The 15,419-nt window shown below is 45.0% G+C and overlaps 2 protein-coding genes across 6 annotated transcripts in view; one reads left to right on the forward strand and one right to left on the reverse strand.

The window, feature by feature from the left end:
• Window positions 1-15,419, reverse strand: part of AP-1sigma (AP-1 complex subunit sigma-2) — a 524,179-nt gene that overhangs the window by 421,319 nt on the left and 87,441 nt on the right. The gene's annotated exons all lie outside the window — the stretch shown is intronic.
• fray (oxidative stress responsive kinase frayed) overlaps window positions 1-15,419 on the forward strand; it is a 156,516-nt gene that overhangs the window by 6,356 nt on the left and 134,741 nt on the right. For 2 of the 3 annotated variants that reach the window (XM_077657674.1, XM_077657681.1), the window contains exon 1: window positions 6,504-6,987. The exons of the other annotated variant lie outside the window; for it this stretch is intronic. In XM_077657674.1, coding sequence (XP_077513800.1) covers window positions 6,935-6,987 — 53 coding nt within the window. In that variant the 5' untranslated portion in view covers window positions 6,504-6,934. Of the gene's footprint in view, window positions 1-6,503; window positions 6,988-15,419 lie in introns of those variants that run through there. 3 annotated transcript variants of the gene reach the window in all.

A 15,419-nucleotide genomic window follows, 5' to 3' on the forward strand; every position in this document is an offset into this window, starting at 1 on the left:
TTCCCGTGGTTTGTGCGATCGGAGATGCAATGTACGGGGCTGAAAATAGAGTTGAGATGTGGATGATGATAGAATTTATGAAACAGACACAGTCTGAAAATTTTTCGGCGGTTCGCTAAAGTTGTGAGTTGAGCATTGCGTTTTAGTTGAGTTACACTTACATGATAAGAATAGGCTGAGAAAATGAAACGAGCTGAGCGATTCTGTAGAGATTCGAGAGTAGTGGAAAGGTTATATTGATGAGGGTCCCAGATTACGCATGCATATTCTAATTTACATACATAGACCCCCTGGGAGTCTCCTGGCGCAGCGGTCAAGTTAAGATGCGCCACTGACCTCTATGCCAGGTGCTGCCATCGGTGGGACTAGGGTTGCGACACAGGTTGCCCTTCCCGAGCAGCCTCTCACGAATAAATGAGCTGCCGCCTGACCCGGTGGGCAGTCTGCCACAAAACAGGCTTCGGACAAACTGACAGACAAACACGCAACGCCGAAATGTGGAGAATGGCCATTATAAATGCTAGCGCACTAAAAAGAATGAAGACATAAAGAAGGAAGGAATGTCAATATGGCAAAGAGCGATGAAAGAAAGAAAAAACGTCTTCGGATTGCGGGGACAGTGATAAAAACCAGTGGCAGCGCTTCCAGCGGTCTCGGTGCGTAGTTCGCTCGTTTCGAGATGATTAGTAAACACAGGACAATTTGAGGGGCATGGACCAGGATTTCAAGGCTCAAGTACCAGGGGTTTCAGGGAACACTTTAAGTAATTCTCAAAAATAGCTTTTTGAGGTAAGAATGCGGCTTTTTCAGCGTAGTATTACCAGTGTTGGCGGACATGAGAAAACCGGTGAATCATTTTAAGTAGTAAGCTAGTTAACTAATTTTTAACAATTAACTTTTTAACTATTAGAGTTAGGAGCCTAGTAGCAATCAGTAATTTGTAGCTGACCGTTAGTAGTAGCCGTATCAGTTTTTGTAATTTAGAAAACGCGATTACCCTTGGCGCTGTGGCTCGATGAAATTTGTCTTTTTTGACTAGTTGCGTGCACTGGTAAGGTTGCTTTGCCTGCATGCTTTTCGGAAGCGCATGTATTTTTGCACGATGTAGCCAAATTTCATGAAGCCACAGTGTCCAGGATAATCGCGTTTTCGAAATTCTAAAAACTGATGCGGCTATTACTAACGACCAGCTACAAATCTCTAATTGCAACCAGTTAGCTGTGATAGTTAAAAAGTTAATTATCAGAAATTAGTTAACCAGCTTACTACTTAAGTCTATTCACCGGCTTTCCGGTGTCCGCCAACGCTGGTAATACTATGCCCCAAAAGCCATATTTTTTTTACCCCAAAAGCCTACTTATGAAAATTACTTAGTCTTCCCCGAAACACCTGGTGTGTACGGGTTCACATAGCGAGAATGATGCTCAAGTGTTATTCATGGCGTTCGGCTGGTTCACCAATTACCAACATTCATCAATTTTTTATGGAGTTTAGGTTGAACAATCGGCCAGCAGATTAAGCGATTCGCACAAGGTTTCAGTTGGCAAGTATCATTCCCACTAGAGAAGCAGCCAACAGGGTAATTTTCACACGCACAAAATAATATATTAGCTGCTTTCTGAACGTTTTGTTTTCGCGCCTGGAACGAAGCGCACGAAAGTCAAGAGGCGCACGAAAGCCGAGGGAGAAGGTCTGAGCGAAAGGGGGGGGGGGGGGGGGGGGGGGGGGGGGTCGCCGATTAGAGCGCGCCATAGCAGGGGCACGGAGTACAGTCTAGCGTGATTTGAAGGTTATCGCGCGCGAGCGTCGACCGAGAAGAGCGACAGCGCCATGGCCCAGAATCCTCTGACGTGGCGAAGGAGGTATCAGGCCAGCTTCCCTCACTCTGTTTGCTGTTCCTTAAGCAGCCGCCACTCCCTTCTAGGCAATCAGGTCCTTTTTTTTTTTTTTGCTGCATCGAACAGGCAGTGATGGTATTGTGCGCGACTTATTCTTTTGTATTATCTGGAATTGGACGCTACGAAGGTGGATCTGGCGCTTGTAACAGCAGTTATACCCTTACGCAAAAATCTTATTCGAAATTTCATCGGCGGACAAAGGCAATATGACGAGGCGATGTTGTGATGGCATATTTTTTGCCGCTCGGAAATTCGTTCAAATGAAGCAGTGCTAAGGATCAGCTTTACGAAATCTTTCCCACCAATTTTGATATCGGCCGCGAAGATAAGAGGTAACAAAGTCCACACTTGATTGCAAAGAATGGAAAGCTTAGAATAAAGAGAAAGGGTGGTAATTTCGTCGCGGGGGTGATGGCTGAAGCATGGAGCAGCGAACGAGAGAGAGAGAAGAATGGGAAATCATGACTTTCATTGCTCCAAAACCGGTCGCTAGGCGCCTGGAACGCTAGGTCGGTCGACGCTGGCGCGATAACCTTCAAATCGCGCTAGACTGTACATAAAAGCGTCAGGGCATTCGAAGCGGACGCTCACGTCGCAATGATAAGGATTTTTTTTTTGGATCACCGTTATAAGCGCTTTTCTTTTTTCTGTTTACCAAACTAAGCTTCCTTTTCAGAAATGGCGCCATTCGCGGCTTATTGCACCGATTTACCGCTTTCTCATTTGAACCTTTCACCTATCTTCGGCGATTAAGCGAATAATTAATCTTGACGAATTACGATGTCCTCTTAGTTACTTAGCAGAGTAAGGTCATCAGCAAATCGGAGGTTGCTGCTGCTGTTTGCCGCTAATTCTTTTATACGTACAGGTCTTCAAAATCCTGCCATCCAGAGCCCCTGTAAACACGAAGACAACAAAATTGGTAGGGGTTTAACGTAATTAAACCAAGTAGACATTTTAAAGCAGGTGCTTATTCTTCAAATGGTGTCGACACTTAAGCTCTGCCTTAACGGTACGACTCGATATCTTTAGTTTGTGAATATGCAGAATTGGTCATTCTCTATACTTAACATTCATAGATGGCGGCGAGTCCTCATACCACTACCAGCGCAGTTGCACAGAGGTTAAGCGATGCACTGGCAGGGGTTTGCTTCTATCAAAGACACCGGCAGAGACTGTGCGACCCATGTTGGTCTTCCCGAGCAACCTCTCGCGCAGCTGGCGCGGCGCTCCTCCGAGCTTACCCGAGCTTACCCGAGTAACTTGGGTAAGCTCTGGTTGTAACTCGGGTTGCTAGGCAACGGCACTAGATCGAAAGAATGTACGTACGCACGGTGACGAGATTATTGGTTGGCGTTGGTGAGCGTATGAGTGCTCTCGAACTAATAACGAAGGTATCGTGCCTGCACGCCTTACTTTTTTTTTCTGTTTTTAATTTTACCGCTCCTTCCGAGGAGGAAACAGCGACCACGGGAAGGAACTTACCCCCGCAGAGAGAAATTCTTGGAATACGTTAGGCAGGCAGGCACTGCTAAGTGATGAACCATAGCTTACCGATATGCCGCAAAATAAACATATGCAGCCACTGCAGTTCTGGCCTAGTGGTTTGAGAATCCGCCTTGTACGCGGAATGTGCGGTGTTCGACCCCCAGTAGAGCAGGGTACCCATGCACCGGTTTTCCAGTGGAAGCAGTCCCCTTTCCTGGTGTTCGGCTTCACGGGGGTAAGATGCTCGAGAGAATGGAAATCTGCGGCGTTTGTGAGCGTCCATTCTTTCCTGTCATAGTAATTTTTCTCCATCTGTTTGTCAACTTGGCACATGTGCCTTGTTTGTTTGAAGTTTGAAGTTTGAAAGTTTATTGAAAAAGATGCATAGGTAAGATGTACATAAATTGATTATTACAGAAGAAGGTCCCAAAATGGAAACTGTCAGGGGGACCTCCTGTAATTAATTGCATATTTGAAGTAGGATAAATATATGGCAGATAGCAATTACATAGCGGAACACAGGTGCAATGAAAAGTAAGATCGGATAACAGTTTAGTCATGCTAAATTTTAAAAACACATTTTGCAAACATAAAAAGAGAACATAGAACAAGCACTCAGGCAATAGAAGTCGTACGTAATACTAACAGGTTTCGCTGGCGTGGCAATTGAAGGCAATTATGCAGTACATAGTTTTTCAAGTTTTTATGGAATTGTGCTTCGGTGCGAAATGATTTGATGGTTGCGGGTAGCGAGTTCCAGACAGTGATTGCTGAAAATAAGCGGACTGTTTGCCATAATTAGTTTTGACATTCGGAAGCAAAAGATTATGTTGTTCAGCGAATCTAGTATTATTAACGTTACACAAACAGGAACCTGTAAATATAGGGAGAGTAGTGCTATTGTGACGGGCGCGATAAATTAATAAACCTAGTTTCAGTTGTTACTTGTTACATTTATCCTGTTTAGGACTTTTTTACGCTTTGCACATTTTTGTTCATATTAATGTGTTAACCTAAACTAAACTTTCATGAGCACCATTTATATTTATATTTTTCGCTGTTTTGTTATCCATTTTTTATCCGACCCATTGCCCTCTGTGTTGTACTCGGACCCTGAGGGCAATGAAATAAACAAATAACAATGGTATTTCATTCCACTTCGTGCAAAGCAAACATTCGTTAGCTACGGCGCTCTTTGGCCGAACTGCATGTCCTCGCGCCATGAAAACCAAATAATCAGCCAACGGCATTGGCCGTCAGTTATGTATACTACACGCACCCATGGTTCTATATAAGCTACCTGTTCATACGTATGACCCTCGTTTCCGCTCTGCGGCTGTCTTGCGCTACCGTTTTCGTTTCTTTGACGCAGTTTTTCAAATCTCGCTGCAGAGTGCCCCCATCCTGTGATTGTTGTCGAATCTGCCTGCATACGTTTTAAGCTCGTTAAAACCTTAATACGCATTGAATATAACCAACGGGTTAAGGTATAGAAACTTCCGGCTGAAAAATAAAGGAACAAATAAATTATAATATTGAAAGTCCTGAAGATATCTTCTGTTTTAATAATAATAATAATAATAATAATAATAATAATAATAATAATAATAATAATAATAATAATAATAATAATAATAATAATAATAACAAGTAATAATTGGTTTTTGGGAAAACGAAATGGCGCAGTATCTGTCTCATATAATCGTTGGACACCTGAACCGCGCCGTAAGGGAAGGGATAAAGGAGGGAGCGAAAGAATAAAGGAAGAAAGAGGTGCTCGTAGTGGAGGGCTCCGGAATAATTTCGACCACCTGGGGATCTTTAACGCGCACTGACATCGCACAGCACACGGGCGCCTTAGCGTTTAGCAGTTGCTATTTTCGCGGGGGTTATGTCGAGCTGCAGCGTTATCGTTTACTCTTCAGGTAATGAGTGGGCGCACATAAGCGCTGTACATGGCGAAAGTGGTAGGGCGTAAACGCTTACAATAATTGATCTCAATAGCTGATTTATGTTTTCTTTGGACCTCTACCACATTTTGGCGCTGTAATAATGCCAGTAAAGCGTGAAACTGAGTCGACCCATGGTGTGTACCGTGGGCGTGTTCCGACCACCGCGTCGCGTGTGGGCGCATGGTTTCAATTCAATTCGATTTAGTTTAATTTTTCCGTGCTTATACGCAGTTATTTAATGGGCAAGTAGGCAGAAAGCTGCTTAATTACAGCTTGACTAAGCAAGGAACCGGATGCAGTTCTGACGTCAAGTTTAGAAGGCATGAAAACAAGACAATCAATGATAGAGTTACCGCCTCTTAGAAAACAGTAAGCAATTCATGCAGTACCAATGAAAACGAACAAAAAAAATATAAAAGCACTTGTCGTGTACACAAGTCCAAATAAGACTCGCACAATAAAAGAAGTACCTTGAACAACAGCGACAACAAATGAACGATAGGGAAGTAAAATATAACGCAGTACGTATATAGATTTCAGTATTCTGCCGTTTTTTGGCAGTTCGCCTGCGGTACCGAACCAACGCCTTTGGGATCAGCAGCCGAAAGGCAGAGAATTGACCATTTAGCATTCGCAGATGTACTTCCGGTATGGAGAAGAACCTTCATCTTTTCTTTTGCAGGGTGGAGATGGTAATTGGACAATTAACGCTCCGCACAGCTAGTTAATCAGCCGCACATATGCACCTGCAGCCTCCGTGTAAAAAGGTGCACCGCTGCGAGCACGAGTGCAAAAGAGGGCGCGCCGACTGCTTCTCTCCTATTCCCCCGAGCCACCAAATAACCGACTTACTACAACCGGCCGCAGTGTACGAAACTGTAACTCCCTTCGCACATTAGCTCTGATTAAGAGTCATTAGTCATCAGCCTGCTAGTTTTCGACGTAACTGCACCGCCATTATCTCCCTCGTCGCCGGTGCGAGAAGAAAGAACAGCACACGGCAGCGGCTGAGAGGACGATTACGTCGGAGGGTGGGAGAGCTGGAAGAAGCCCGACCGGCAACAAATACAATGTTCTCATCTTTCTTGCTCGACTGTGCGCTCGCTCGCAGGTGGCGTTCGCCGCCGTTGGGCTCCGCTTACGAACTACGACACGGCGGCGAGTCTCGGCGAATGTCGTCGCGCACGCGGTTGCCGTTGAGAGACGCTCCCCCGCCACCAGCGCTGTACGCAATGAGCGCATGACGGCACAGCGAAGCTTGCGTTTGGCCGCCGCCGCAGCCGCCTGCGCGCGACGCGAAACGGCGATTCTTGGCGAGCAAGGGCGCGTCACACCGACTCCGGCGGTTCGCACAATTAGGATCATCGCTCACGTATACTACCGCCTTGTGGCGCTTCTGCTTTTGCTGCTACGTTGCTGTACGGCTCGTGGACGCGGTGTCGGTAGCACTACCGGTTTGCCGGACTCTTCAGCGGAACAGCCTGCACCCGGACGGACGCATACGTTTAACCGTCGCACGAAGGTGCGCGCGCGCGCCTCGGATTACTAACCGTCACCAGTGTGCGGAAGCCTGGCTCACGACTGGTCGGCACCACGATGTGGCTACGAGTGGCAGCGCTCAAGATGCGTATCAGCTCTCAGCGGAAAAGGTAACTCTGTCGTCGGATGACGTCACGTATTCTTATTTGCTCGGAGTAAATGCACGATGCAAGCTTGGATTCGCGATTCCCGTTGATTCTGCGCTCGACATGCATGCGCGATGGCTGGCTTGTACGACAGTGCATCTTGGAAATCTTGCAGCATTGATAAGAGCTCTGCTCACTGTGTTTAGAGGCCCATGTCCTACCGCGGCCTCTCGGAGGGCGCCTTTAGTTATTGGTTACAACTGAAGGCAAATAAAGCAGCCGCGCCGTTTTTCAGAGTCCGAACTGCTGCAAGATGACAAAGCTCTACGATGCCCCTTATGACGCTGCTTGCGTTGTGCATTTTGTCAGCATGCATGCCCCACTTGCGGCATTGAGAGTTCGTTAGTCGCGCTAGGAGAGTACCGAGTAAGTCACTATGTTTGCGCTTGTGACAGATAAAGCTGGCACAGCATGTCTTTCGAAACAATGGCATTCTAAGAAACATGAGAATGCAGTGCGCACGGAAAGGGAGAGGCACAAACATACTTGCTCAAAGGATAGAAAGGATAGAAAGGCATGGGCGCAGCCGCGGGACAATGTGCTAGACCACACTACTTGAGAGCAACATGCCGACGGGTCATCATCATGCTTGTCACGCGTTTGGGGCCTTTACTGAATCAATAGCGTCGGTGTTTTGTAATGTGGAAGGTGTAGAATAGTTACTACGTGAAAGCAGTGCAGAAGAGCGCAATAAATGGAGGCTAAGACGAAGACAAGCAACACACAAACACACGCAGACACGCATACGCACACACACACACACACACACACTGCAATTTTTATTGTGAATAAGGGTAACAAATACAGATGGCAGACCTGACAAAGCCTCAAAGGGCTTGACTGGCAGTGTCTGGCAGTGCCTGGCAGTCAGGTCACAGAGAAAGTGCACAAAAATATGAACGGAATATTAAATTTAGAATTATAACAAAAAAATGACAGTTTAGATATCTGATGCTCTAAATGCTTTATAATCTCACGTCATTTGCATTTTGCGTTTGAATTTAACACAGGCTCTGGTAATTATTAAAGGTGGTTAGAATATAATATTGACAAGTTTCTTTCCAGATATTTTGTTACAACTTTGGGGATAAGGTACGGTTTTTTGGGTTTTAGGCAGCAGGCGCTGGGGTACGCCGCGCCTTGTAATCGCTATTCCAAAAGTGTTTAATTATGATTGTTTCGACAATCCAGGAGCTAAAGTTCGGTGAATTTAGCATATTAAAGACATCTGTAGCTTTGCTTTGACATAAATCGTATGCTGTTCTAGGCCCCAAAGAACGCAACATTGAATTAATTCAATTGAGTTATTGAATCAACTAAAATTGAATTAATTCAGTTTTGCCCGTAGCGCAGCACACTGCAAATTATTCGGAAGGAAATTCGCTTGATATGTCGCATATTATATATGTAATATGCAGGAAACCGCACGCAATTTTTACAGAGGTAGGATAAATGCAAATGCCATAGTAGATCCCTGTCAAAAAAAAAAAAGTCTGGACCACTCTCGTGTAGCAAAAGTCGTTTCTCTTCCTCGTCTTGATCCGACTTGCAAACACCCCAAGAAAGTAAAAAAAAATGTGAAAGAACCAAGTCCTCACTTGGTACATTGTTAGAAGCAAAGGCAGGCAAGCTCGGTTAGATTTCGTTGGAGTCTTACAATATATCATCCTTCTCAAGCGTGAGTGTTACATCTTATGTAGTTGTCTCACGAGGCTCGCGCCTGTAAAATTTCACATATATTTCGTGTATTCATTGGGCAACATATAGGAGCCGCGCAGTTCCATATTGGCTGTCATGATGGCGAAAATGTTGCGCAAAAGATTCGTTCGCTAGCATAGGCCACATGATTTCTTCTGTTTTTTTTTGCTGTCTACTAGTTAGAATTGAGCTAATGAGTCAGCATAATTGTGCTCGTAATGCTTCTAGCTGTGTTCAGTTAACAATATGCAAGTTCTGACGCGCTGATGGTAACGGCGCACATCAAGTCATTGCGGTCGAAAGACCACAAAAAAGAGAAAAGAACCGTAGTAATTCGCCTACTCAAGTGAGCAAGAATTTTTTTTATGATGACAAATAAGTAAACACTGTTTATTAACGAAAGACAAGCACAACTTATTTGGTTTTACCCCGTACGTTAGCCCCATAAAGTAGCGAAATTCTTCTGGACCACTAAGAAAGAGTTCAGCTGGCATAAAGCATTGGTGTTCAATCGCTTTAATCATCATCATCATCATCGTATGAACTGATGAAGCTCCTGCCTACAGTGCCGCTTTCGTAGAAACAGGTATTACCATAGTGTAACGTCCCAAAGCTGCACAGATCAGTGACGCCGTATAGTGGAGGGCTCCGGATTAATTTATACCACCGGGGCTTCTTCAGGTGTCATGAAAACGCCTTTATTATATAGTAGTGTGCGAATATTTGAAATGTTTGAATATCTAGTCCAATATCCTTCGATTCGATTAGTTGATTGGATCAAATAGTGAGCGCCTAAAGTTATTCTACACCAGTCGAATCCGTTCTCACGTGTCCGAAGAGTTTACGAACATTTTTAGAACAGTTTTAAAACAGTTGTCGAGTAGTTTTCGGACAGTTTTTGCACAGCGTTCTGCCGCGACCAGCCTTCGTGGGAAGGAATGCACGACACGGCCCATTCGTCTGTCGGCGTTCATGCTCATTCTTACGGCCTTCAAGAGTGGACGACGGGAGAGGGTTTAGCGAGGTATAGCAAGCCCTGCCTTCCATGCCCGATATATATACGACATCGGTATACCGGATATCGATGGTTCAAATTCTAGTCCCTCTCATCGACTGCTTTGGAGCTAGTCTGTTCGCTGCCTTCATCTGTGTCAAAAGGCATTTTTTCAATGCGTATATATGACATGGCGGTCATAGAGTTAGGATACTGACTGCGTGCTGAGTGTCCCCGAGTAGAAATCAGCACCGTGTCTTTCGAAAGCTACAGCTTTAATTCCACGACTTATTTCACCTCCGCTAGCGGTTCTCTGCTTGTCATAATTATTCGCTTCCTGCGAATGCTTGTGCGATTGCGAATAAACGCACAAATATTCGATTCGATTCGTATTCTTATTCTATTTGGTTATTTAACTCTTTGATTCGTATCGGTTCGGTAGCAAAGCTAGCCTATTCGTATTAGATTTGATTTCGAAAAGGCACCATGCGCACACCTCTAATCCTATAGAATCTCAGGTGGTAACGAAATTCTGCTTATAGTGCACATGTTTTGCTGCGATGGCTTATTAAGCATCACTTAGGAGTTGGTGTGCATGTGTGTGAACAAGAAAGTTACACGCAAGTGAAGCCGTTCTATATACCCAACGCGGTGGCAAAAGTGTGAATGAAGAGCGTGCTAGTATAATGAACCGTAAAACACGACACACTCGCAGCTGCGCGGTATATCTAAATGTTATGCAGCAAGGCCTTGTTGTGTTGACTGAGGTGGGCACAGTGCAGTCGGTAAACAGACCGCCTTCACAAGTCTGCGCACAGCTTGACGGGAAGCGTGCTCATGCGTATAGCTTAATGGATCCAGTGCGGTCGCCTGCCTAAGCAGGTTATACTAATAACCAACACGGTATAAAAAAATATAAATAAGTAGAAAATATGCTATTCCCTAGCTCATGCCAGCACTGTCAACTTTTCCTAAAGCCCGCGACTTTGGCACAGCTCCGTTGGTGGCAAGGACAACGCGGTCTGCATGGCAATTTTTGGAATATCCCAAGTCCGAGATAACATAACGTCTCCATACCGGTTATTTTTCCATTTTAAGCCTTTTTGCCCTTCGTGAATCGCTCAAGTGATGCCATGGCCCCACTTATCGCCGGTAAGTGACAGTCACCGCAGCGGGCGATAGGGACAGAATAAAATCGGAGGAAATAACCATAGCTAAGTTATATGCAGTAATAGGCGCGGTATCCACAGAACTCGTTTCACATGAGTGCGGTTTTCATCGTGTTAACAAGGATGAAGCAAAGTAGCGATTATATACGTGCCTCGATTCTCAACACACTTTCGCGGTGGATGGCTTGGAATTTCGCTTTACAAAAAAAGGCAAAAAGTGGGTAGCGGTTTCGGAAAGAGGCTGACTGACAGCCAACAAGAAAGCGAACGCAAGACCGGGACACGCAACACAACAAGGACACACAACACAGCCTCGTGCGGTGTGTCCTTGTCTTGCGTTCGCTTTCTTCTTGGTTACCACTCTCTGCTCTGCACCAACTAGCTTAGAAAAACTCTTCACGGTGGCTTCAATTTACGTTGATGCGGTAATTTCCCAGTGTGCTCTTTTTTTTATGAGGCTCACTGGTCACTGACCAAGGTCAACAATATAATGACGTTTCGGGAGCGCTACGGCTCCCTTGTTCACAATGAGCCGTAGCGCTCCCGAAACCTCATTATTTTGTTGACCTTGGTCAGTGACCAGTGAACCTCATCAAGCCATGATTCCTGACCAGACGATATGCCGTCAAACCCTCGACTACATGCTCTTTTTTTTTCTTTGCGCGATATATTAAAATTAGCCGATCTTCATGCAGGGGCCAAACAAAGGAAATAACTGCGATCCTAGACTCGGGATTTCCATTTTCCGAGCTGAACACGGCGGTCGATGAGCGACGCGAATCGCGGGGCCTTATACAGAGGGAAGGTCAGGTCATAACTGAAGCGACGACGGTAGTGTACACATAGTTACGCTGATTTCCGAGCGCCAGGCAAAATCTACTGCGCACGCACTGATAAAAGCTAGAGCGTTAGAACTGCTTTATTCAACCAAGATGGATGACTCGACAACCGTTCATTTCAGAGTGATGAATGCACTCTGAAGGCGACGGGTTCCCGGGTACTCGCGCAGAAAGTCATAAAGGGAGAAGGAGAAGCGGCCTGGCAAAGCGGCGTGACTGCCACGCGTATAGCACGCAACGCAGACTCCAACGGTGGCACCTGAAACGTGCGACGCATTGAAGAGAAACTAAACCACGCCCAACCGCCGCATTCGCATCGAATGCTCTGTATGCAACGCACACGGTGTTTTGCGAAACCGACCAGAAGCATTCCCCTGGCGCTGCACGTTTCCTCTATATATAGCCATATACGTGCAGCGCCACTTTGTGGAGGAAAGGGTGAGCAGCCCAGCCTACCTCACGTTAATGAAGTTTTGAGCCTATAAAATGCATGTTTTGGCATTGACCTCTATGCAACGACACCCAGGGCCAAGTATTGGACGCAACAGGTCTTCAAAGGGACTTTAATTCGGTTTTAAAAGATTTTTGAATGCCCTTCCTAAATATAAAAACTCGCGGCTAACGCGAGTATGTGGTGAGGTGTGAAGCTTAATTGGAACAATCACAGAGTGGCCCTGTCCAATACTAGTTTTCCAAAACACATTAACGTGGCGTACGATGAGCGCGACCGGCGCTTTGCGGCTCTTTCATTTTAGCCCTTACGATGACAAGAAGCAATCAACTTAGCGCGTCTCATTATACCAATCCCGTAAAAGGAACGTATTGCCGATGTCAAGAACGTCACTGTAGACGGCATTGTTTCCATCGCATTTTCTTTCGTAGTTTTCCAAAGCAGCTTGAGCAGCTTGAACGCCGTCTGTCTCCTCAGCGAACGTTCCTGAATTTCGGGCAAGTGATGTAAGGTACGCTTATAACATTGCGTTCAGTGAGAAATTTTCAGCTTAACTCTTTCCCTACCGCGCCCATTGACCATCGTTAGACTGCTAACGATGGGTGCGAGCGTTAATTTCAAACGCTTTCGCGCCGTTATTGAACATGCTGCGCCATTTGACTGAAGTTAGCAATTTTCTCTTTAGTTTGTCCTTTTTGAACCGCTTGTGAAAATAGCGGAGCGTAGACGTTGAGAATGGCCGTCTCCGCCAACGTGGCACGCCCCTTGACACGCGACAAATCTCGTGACTTCGGCGCCGGGGTGGCTCAGTGGTTATGGCGCTCGGCTGCTGACCCCAAAGACGCGGGTTCGATCCCTGCCGTGGCGGTTGAATTACGCTTGAGGCGAAATTCTAGAGGCCCGTGTACTGTGCACTGTCAGTCCACGTTAAAGAACCTCAGGTCGTCGAAATTTGCGGAGCCCTGCATTACGACGTCCTTCATAGGCGGTGTCGCTTTGGGACGTTAAACCGCCATAAAGCGTAAATATCGTGATTGAGCTCCGTCCGAGGTTGAGTATGTTGGCAATATGGTATAGCAGTGAGACTCTGCGGATGCTGCCTCATCATCTCACTTCAATTCAGTAGGCGAAGAGCAAAGGATTCAGCCCAGAAAATCGATGGCAGCGGCTCGATTAGATTCTAATATGCGCCCTTTTTGATCGACTCAGCGGCCGTTTTGAAAAGGGTACTCACGTCAGCAATGTTATTCGTCTCGCTTGTATGGCTTTTCACATCACTCGGGCGTGGTTTTGTACCGCCTGCGCTGCAAAGGGTTCGTCCGATTGTATCGCCTATTGGGGTGTCCAGCTATATAGGGTGTAAAGTGATTGGTTTCTAATGAGAAAAGTGTACATGCTAGAACCTTCATTTTTAAGTAGCAGTATGATAGGCGGACATTTTGTATATTCCAGTGTTATGTAAAGCTATGTTAAAAATTTATAAAATACCTTGATTTCGCAATAAAATTTGGTAAAACATAGCTGTGGTCAGGTCTGGTACTCCAAATCAGGAATTAGGCAGATATGACGAGATCTGGCGATGGCCATATGTGCCTAATTCCTGATATGCCCAGATATGGTTGTTTTCGTAAGTCCAGATATGAAATTTTCGTAGGGAATAGAATACTTTAGTGAAAGTCACATTATTAAAAAGCGAATTTATTTGCTTTCATTTTTTATCTTCGCAATAAATTAGGAACATTGAAGTTATTTACTTAAAAAATAGCGAAAACCCACAAAGTACGGCCAATTCTTCCGGCTTCGGGAAAGAGTAAAAAGGAATGGTTCATTAGTAGAGAGGAAGTAAGAGGCGAGAACGGGCGTAGAATATATATATATATATATATATATATATATATATATATATATATATATATATATATATATATATATATATATATATATATATATATATATATATATATATATATATATATATATATATATATATATATATATATATATATATATATATATATATATATATATATATATATATATATATATATATATATATATATGTTACGAACGTAGGTTGCGTTGGCTCCGCAGAATAAAGATTTAAGAGAAGTGGGCACTTCTACAAAGACACTTTTATTTATCAACGTTTCGACCGCGGTGCGGTCTTCTTCAGGACTGAAGAAGACCGCACCGCGGTCTGAAGAAGACCGCACCGCGGTCGAAACGTTGATAAATAAAAGTGTCTTTGTAGAAGTGCCCACTTCTCTTAAATCTATATATATATATATATATATATATATATATATATATATATATATATATATATATATATATATATATATATATATATATATATAGTCAAGCCATGCGGCCGCGTGGCGCCGTGTGCACGCGTCACTGCGGACAACACACCCCTCTCGGCCTCGTGCGAAGGAACAGTGCTAAAAGACGAGTGGGTTTGGAAAACAAAAAGAGGGTCCGGAACATTGTTCCGAAACAGAGTTCTCCGTCACTTTTTTTTCTGCTCCTACGTAGGCTTCTGGTGGATGGGGGATGCAGAGGGCTTGTCTAGGCGTAGCGCGGATTACACTGCTGCTTTTTCAAAGTTCCGGTGATGCGTGCGATTCTGGTGATTGGAGTCTCCTGTAGGGTGGTGGTCAGTAGAAGGGAACTGCGTTATTGTCGGCGCACTCATCGGAGTTGCTTCCGGAGGGTGGAGGAATCTCGTCCCTTTATCTCTCTCTCTCTCTCTCACACACACACACACACACACACACACACACACACACACACACACACACACACACACACACACACACACACACACACACACACACACACACACACACACACACACACACACACACACACACGCACGCACGCACGCACACGCACACGCACACACGCACACACACACGCCGCGTATTTTGGGGAACGTTTTTTCATGCAGTAAAACGTTCATGCCTCTCAATTACAACTTGTGACGTCGCGAATAAGAAAGGATTCCGTGATCGCCGTTTGGAAGTTAGAGGCGTTGTAACCTATCCTCAGGGATCTGCGATGAAAATTTGTAGAGCCGCATTTTGTTTGCGAAGACAGCCGGTGGTGGCGACGCCCGAATTTCATTTTTTTTAACCTTTTCTAGCTTATAAAACCTTCTTTATTAGTGAAAGTATCGTCTTTAACATTAGAACGCGGTAGCATATCGACACAGGTCAACGTGACTTTGTTCCCAGTAACCCTGC

This window comes from Amblyomma americanum, chromosome 3 (genome assembly GCF_052857255.1).
Source record: "Amblyomma americanum isolate KBUSLIRL-KWMA chromosome 3, ASM5285725v1, whole genome shotgun sequence".
Classification (NCBI taxonomy): domain Eukaryota; kingdom Metazoa; phylum Arthropoda; class Arachnida; order Ixodida; family Ixodidae; genus Amblyomma; species Amblyomma americanum.